Below are 6,934 nucleotides of genomic sequence, written 5' to 3'. Positions count from 1 at the left end.
ATTGTATTAAAGGGAGTTCTATACAAACTTAAGTGTAAGTGCTATGAATGCACTTTCCCTGCCCTGGTTGTTATAATTTACACAGGGAGCTGTCCTCTGAAGTTGTTTACATGACCTTGAGAGCATTGGGTGTTGATAGATATTCTATCAAATAGTTCAGGCCTGTGACATCATCAGCCTTATCAATGCACCTGAGCAATCAGCCTGTCACACCTAGTATTGATTAGCTGCTGTTTCCTCTACACATAGAAAGTAAGTCTTAATATAAGCCTAACTCTTTTTACAAGCTATCTGAACAGCATTATGTTGTATTTTAAAGCAAGCTAGAGAACAAATAACATGAAAGGTAAGTCAACATAATGAAAACTTTACACAACAAATTCAAAGTCATAAACACTAACTACTTTAAGGGCACACTGCAAAACAGGGGCAGTAGCCTGTTGTAATCAAATCCGTGGTTGTGTTATCTGTTAATTTGCTACCATCTTGTGGCAAGTCATGGAAAACACGGCCTGATATATATTTTCAGCACTAAGGAGAAAGGCTGTATTATTATAATATGAATATTGTCTCAATATAGCAATTTCTGGCAGATAATGGTGCTGAAGCCATTTTTTAAAAGCACCATTATCACCGTTACAACCATAGGTTACATCACATACGCTAAAATGTCTGTTGATGTAACCGTTACGCAAACCGTACAAGTTGTTTGTCCCTCGTCACTTTCCGTTGTTGTTTTTCTGTTGCACAGGAGCACAGGACGGCGGACGTGCAAGTTGACAGGCAAGAACAACATGTACTTTTCATAATGTAATCCCATTAACAGATGTATATTTACCTTTTTTATAAAGAAAATTAACACGTGCATTGTGCACGTTGTCAGGAGTTTTTTTTGCAAGGTCATATCTAGTTAGGAAGTATACAATACTGTCTGAAAAGGGAGTGTCAAAATAGAATATCAGCTGACGGGCTAGCAAACACACCGCTAACGGTAGTAACGGTAGCTAGCCGTCAATGTAGCTAGCTAGCTAGTTAGCTGTTTTGTTTGTGTTGAACCATACATCCATGTGTTGAATGTGTCACATTTTGTGACGATTTATATCCGTTACAAGTTTACCGCTTTTGATGCAAGTGTTTGATAGACTGGACCCTTGATGCTTTTGCTCCCCCTTGAATGATGCATGCAATCAAAAAGTTACATCATGTCAGCTAGCATATGTTAACTAGCTAGCTAACTGGCTAGACAACTAAGTTAGCTAGCCTACTACACACAGTTCAGGGTGTCCTCTGTTGTACCAATTGTTGCTGTTTTTATCCAACAGATTGAAGTTAAAAGCAGGAGACCAACCACAATGTCCACTAGTGTGAGTGACATAACAACTTGTAACCCCTGTACTGTATCCGATTGTCTGCCAAACATGTACAAATAAGGCAATTTTCCAGGATATTGCTTTTCATACAAATTACACACAGAATACAAAATGTCTTCGGATTTAAAAAAAACAACTAATATTCAGCCTCTGACGTGGTATTTAGTTTATTTGTTCAGTGCATAAAGCATTATGTCTTCTATCTTTTCACTTTTTCTTCAACATTTCCCAAATTGTATGCCACTTGTAGTAAGCTGTGTGACTTTCTTAGTTTGCCTTTGTTTCTACTGTATGTAGGTGCTGTGTGGTCGAGGCAGGTTGGTCCTATATAAGACCACTGGCCATCAAGCATTAGGTGCTCTCCGTGTCTGCAGAACCAGAACCTTCTCTGCTGCAAGCTCGGATGAGCCTTACATAGCTGTATCACCCAGAGACTCAGGTGAGTCAAGTAGTAAATGAATTAGCCACCAGTTACTGGTAAATGTGACCATAGTCTACAGTTTACAAAAGGTTGTGATCTAGATCTGAAGGGAGGTTATGATGATGGTTTTAGTTTGCTGTCTGTTTGTACTTGCTCCAGTCTGTTGATTGTGTTTCCAAAACAACATGTAGAGAGAGACAAGATGATGGAAGTGAGGGAAGATAAAGCAAAGACAAACATGAAAGAGCAAACACACACATTCAGATTTCTTTGTCACGCCCCCCTCCAGGCCCCAGGACTGTGTGGCCTGATGAGAACATGGGACCATTCGGACCTCAGGACCAGCGATTTCAGTTACCGGGTAACGTTGGGTTTGACTGCCACCTGGAGGGCATGGAGGACCAAAAGAAGACTCCAGTTCACAGGACGGTTCCTGATGTACTGACGGCCCCAAGCTGCATAGAGAGACACCAGTTCATACTGGCCCAGTTTGTTAATGAGTTCCAAGTAAGTATTTCAATATTTCAAGTATTTTATATATTTTTTTACTTTCGGCAGGGCTGTAACTACCAAAGAGGACAGTAAGGTTATGTTTCTGTTTTTTGTTATGTGTGTTTTATTTTTTATTTTTTATTTGTGGGTTTTTGAAATCTGGGAAGAGTTAACATTCTCTAAGAATAAACATGGGTGTTACATTACATGTACACCAATACTTTTTTAGCCATGTAACGCTATTTCGTTTGGATAGGTTATTCAATTGATTGACAGTTAGCACATTATCAATCAGTAGCGCTGAGATCAAAAGTGGTTGATGTTATGCCACTAGTGAAACAGCTGCATAAGTCAATCACTGGAGTGGTATGCTGCTCAGTACAGACACTTTTCAATTTTATCAATTATGACCCATGACACAAACTATTCAAAACAATCTCCAAAACAGCTTTGTACGCTGCATGTATCCACATTTTTATCTCGGGTATAATTCACAAAGGTATTCATATTATCAGTCAGAATAAAATTTCCAGCCTCAAAGCTGCTTCATCAATGTATATTTCTTTGTGTGTTTGTTCATCAGGGAAACATCGGTACTATAGACACAAGAGTCCACAAAGCTGAGCAGTACTTTAATCAGACGGACGCAGACTGCTCCATAAATTCCTGCCCTGAGCTGTTAAGGAAAGGTAAGGGATGGTTAATTAACTTTAAGTCATCGTTTACAGTGTTGTGTTATACAGTTATAACATAACATGACGTAACGTGTGTGTGTGTGTGTGTGTGTGTGTGTGTGTGTGTGTGTGTGTCTGTGTGTGTGTGTGTGTGTGTGTGTGTGTGTGTGTGTGTGTGTGTGTGTGTGTGTGTGTGTGTGTGTGTGTGTGTGTGTGTGTGTGTGTGTCAGATCTTGAGCTCATGTTCCCCGCAGCGCCCACCACATCCATCACAGTTGTGACGGTCACACAGAGTAACAGTCAGAGGGAGGAGGCAGTAGACCAGGACAGAGACCAGCTGCTCCACAAAGTGAGTCCTGTGATATTTTATTGTTATAAGTTTGGAGATATGACATAATGTTAAGAACAGCTGCTGAGTGTGTTTTCTCCTGACTGCAGTTTGTAAGTGGAGCAAAGGAAATGTGCTTCGCTCTGTGGACTGCAGGCTACTGGGCAGACTTTATTGACCCAACAACAGGAGCACCTGTAAGTTATGTTGTTTATAGTAGTGATTTATTGTATTAACAGTGAAAACCAGGGAATTTTAGGCATTTTTTATTATGGAGTATTGAGTGTAGATGGATTAGGGCTGGGCGATATTGACCAAAAATCGCTTCTCTGTGTTTTTCGGCTAAATGGCGAGACAGGATATACATCTCGATATTTTCTACATAGTGGGCTAAATGTTCAGTTGTAAGTCACATGTGAGAGGACTTTTATGAAAACAGACTAATTAAAATTAAATGCAAAGACAGAGTTTCCTTCCCAGTTTGAAAATATGCAGCTGCAACACATACTGTACTTAAACACTTACTGTACAATTCTCTGGTTTATTAGTGAAGATAAACTACACTGCAGACTGGATTCTCTACTAACAGAGTGACAGCTGCTCATATGAACTGGTCCAGCACGAGTTGTGTGTGAATGAAATGTCTGTATCGTCACTGCGTGGCATGATCTGGTCTGGTCACATCTCTCGCCCGCATCTAGGGTCCGTCTCACTCGCTTTTACTCATAGAACTGAAGTTAACTTTACATACAGCAACTACTGTTTTTTTCTTTTTTTAGTTGTGGTGGCATAACGTTATACAGGTTTTTCTCTCTTGCTTTAATAAAATATGCAGCCATGCAAATAACAATCAGGGTTCATATGTTTTGAAAAAACCTGGAAAAGTTATGGAATTTGAAAAATGGAAATTCCAGGCCTGGAAAGGTTTTGGAAACATAAAAAGACCCAGAAAGTTTTGGAAAAGTTTTTTTTTTAACACAGCATAATAATATGTCATTAATAAATGTATTTTCACATCATCTTAACCTCAACATTCTATTCGGGGAGCAATATTATGAATCCCACTCTGAACCACATAAATTGTCATTCATTTTATAGTTAAACCTCGGAGGGTAAACTTTAACGCAGATTTGTGTTCTTATTGTATAACGTCGACTGACATTTTCAGGAACACATAGTCATGGAAATTTGCCGAAAAGTATTGGCTAAAATGTGTATGAACCCTGAACAATCAAAACTGTAGGCAAATGTGGCTCTGTGTCTTCCTCCATCTTGCAGGAGAGCCTGTGAGCAAGTGGGAGTGGGGTTTCCCGGAGAGTGTGAGAGGAGAGATTCAAACACAGGCATGGCTTTGTAACACAAAATCAGACTATATCAATATAAACAGTATTGTCTCATCCCAAAGCTCATTTGAAAAATATATTGATATACCTTAAAAAGTCGATATACCACCTAGCCCTAAGATAGATGAGTGAAAAAATTAAGTTAAACGATTTTAGCATAAGGCTTCAAGGGTCTGAATACTTTCTGAATAGGGATGGGTATCATTTTCAGTACTGACTAGTCCGGAAGTGGTACCAGTTTAGTACCGGTTCTCGATACCCATACCTATTTCTTTATACTTTAGGAGTATTTCTATTTTTTGTCATCCTTATTTAGATACATGAGGGGGCAGATTATTAGAAAACCCCAGTATAATGCTGTCCATTACATCACCATCACCTTATGTGTCCCAACAGTTCTTTGCATCTCCATCAAGTCAAACCAAACTGCAGACAGAGGAGGAACTAAGAGATTTGGGCTTCCACATCGAAGTGTCAGGCTCCTGCACAGTTATTCGCCACATCCTGAGAGGAACGCCTTTGTTTGTGGGGACTGTTTTCACCAATGCACCCACTCACAGTGCAGCTATCGCAAGACTACAAGGACTTTCAAATGTACTTGCTGATGACGAATAGGCTTTTCTAAATATTCCACAGAACTCAATCTAAACAAGGCCTCTATTTATGGTTTGAAGAAGCTTGGAACGTATATATGGTATATGGTAGTGTTGGCACATGGTTGTATCAGTGAAAGGTTGTGCAAAGTTTGTCTTACTGTAACAAGGACTGGACTGAGACTCTAATGTAGACCTCCATGCTGTGCCTGACTGACAGGAAACCAACCCAGCTTACCCTGCACTGCATCCAGGGAGAAACACACACACACACACACACACACACACAATGCAGTGGCAAGGGTTCTGACTACAAATAAAAGACATTTCAACATGTAATATCTGCTGTTTGAAAAGTTGGTAGACAATGTTAACACTTGAGGATGACATCACCTTGCTTTTATTAACGATATTGGTTTTTAGAACCATAGATTTTTTTTATTTTAAGATTCATTTTTGGGGCTTTTTCCCTTTATTACAAGTGACAGTGGATAGACATGAAAGGGGGAGAGAGATGGGGGATGACACGCAGCAAAGGGCAGCAGGTCGGATTCGACCCGCGCCGCTGCAGGACTCAGCCAACATGGGGCCGCCCCAGAACCATAGATTTTAAATGGAAACCCTGTATATCAGGACAATGACTTTTTATACTAACGGTCTTGTTTTTTCTCTTCTTACTGTAGCACATTATCCAAAGAAATATGAATACTTTTTCAGTTGAGGCAGTCAGAACTGCTGAACAAATGAATTGACTTCATCAGGCTGCAGTGACACTATCACCTGTAGCTATGAGTGTGTGCTCCTTCACAGAAATGTTTCCCAAATTTACAACCCCATTCCTCGTACATACGAGTCTGGTACGGATAACCGTATTACTGTAATTGAAATCTAATTTTCATAATGAAGTTACCAATACTGAAATGCAACAAAATAAAATAGTTTGTAGATTCAAAAACAATCTAACTATACTTTGAGATACTGAAAGAAAAAAAGACATAAACGCAACAAAAATATTCTGACAATGAAGCCAGGCATTTAATTTGCCCAGCACACACACAGATCAGACCCAGTCAAGAGGTGGTTTTACCAAATGCCTCATCTAAACCCTTGCAACTTGTGTATCTAACACAGGCAAATATATGATATTGGGCTATATAAATAAAATGTACTTTTCTCTGACGTTATATGGGCATCACTGTTCACTGTTTAAATAGCCAGTGTGTTGAGGCTATAGACCCACATGTTTCTCTATCAAAGTGTCTTATTTTATACAATGCAAAGATAATGTATCACTATACTCTAACTAATTAATGTTTGTAGAAAATGGATGTCAACAAATGACCAATTGTTCTCTTCAGGGGAGAATTGTACTTTGGTTGAATGTTTTAATTTTAATTAAATGTTGTAATTTGACTGCTGGGTGCAGCAAGGCACAACTGATTAGTCTGGATTTTCAGCCGGAAACAAATGTAATGTTAAGCGACAAATTTTTACAAGATGTACAGAAATACATTTTTGATTTTGCAAAATATCCAGTAAGACATTTGCCTCGATGAGGATTTTATACAATCTGTAACCACTAAACCAGTGACTGTAGTATGTCCTACCCAGTTTGTGTGTTGGGTGCCTGTCGTGCCTGTAAATTGAGATTGTGTATGTCACAATGTAGTGTTATGATGTGACTAGAGTATGCAGATATGGTGATAGTTATTT

At 39.1% G+C, this 6,934-nt stretch overlaps 1 protein-coding gene across 3 annotated transcripts; it reads left to right on the top strand.

Annotated features, from left to right (window-relative positions):
* Nucleotides 1-259: 259 nt before the first annotated feature.
* Nucleotides 260-5,708, top strand: mmadhca (metabolism of cobalamin associated Da). 3 transcript variants are annotated; one of them, XM_028571670.1, is made up of 9 exons: nt 260-346; nt 752-783; nt 1,323-1,364; nt 1,668-1,809; nt 2,081-2,298; nt 2,867-2,972; nt 3,188-3,306; nt 3,396-3,482; nt 5,025-5,708. In XM_028571670.1, the coding sequence occupies exons 3-9, from the start codon at nt 1,353-1,355 to the stop codon at nt 5,241-5,243; spliced, it is 903 nt and encodes a 300-aa protein (XP_028427471.1). In that variant the 5' UTR covers nt 260-346; nt 752-783; nt 1,323-1,352; the 3' UTR covers nt 5,244-5,708. The 3 variants fall into 3 exon arrangements, with proteins under 3 accessions (XP_028427471.1, XP_028427473.1, XP_028427472.1); XM_028571672.1 differs by having other exon boundaries at nt 752-796; XM_028571671.1 differs by having other exon boundaries at nt 752-810.
* Nucleotides 5,709-6,934: the final 1,226 nt, after the last annotated feature.

This window comes from Perca flavescens, chromosome 24, assembly GCF_004354835.1.
Source record: "Perca flavescens isolate YP-PL-M2 chromosome 24, PFLA_1.0, whole genome shotgun sequence".
Lineage (NCBI taxonomy): Eukaryota > Metazoa > Chordata > Actinopteri > Perciformes > Percidae > Perca > Perca flavescens.
Note: the sequence above shows the minus strand (reverse complement) of the source record. Positions and strands in the feature narration are given on the sequence as shown.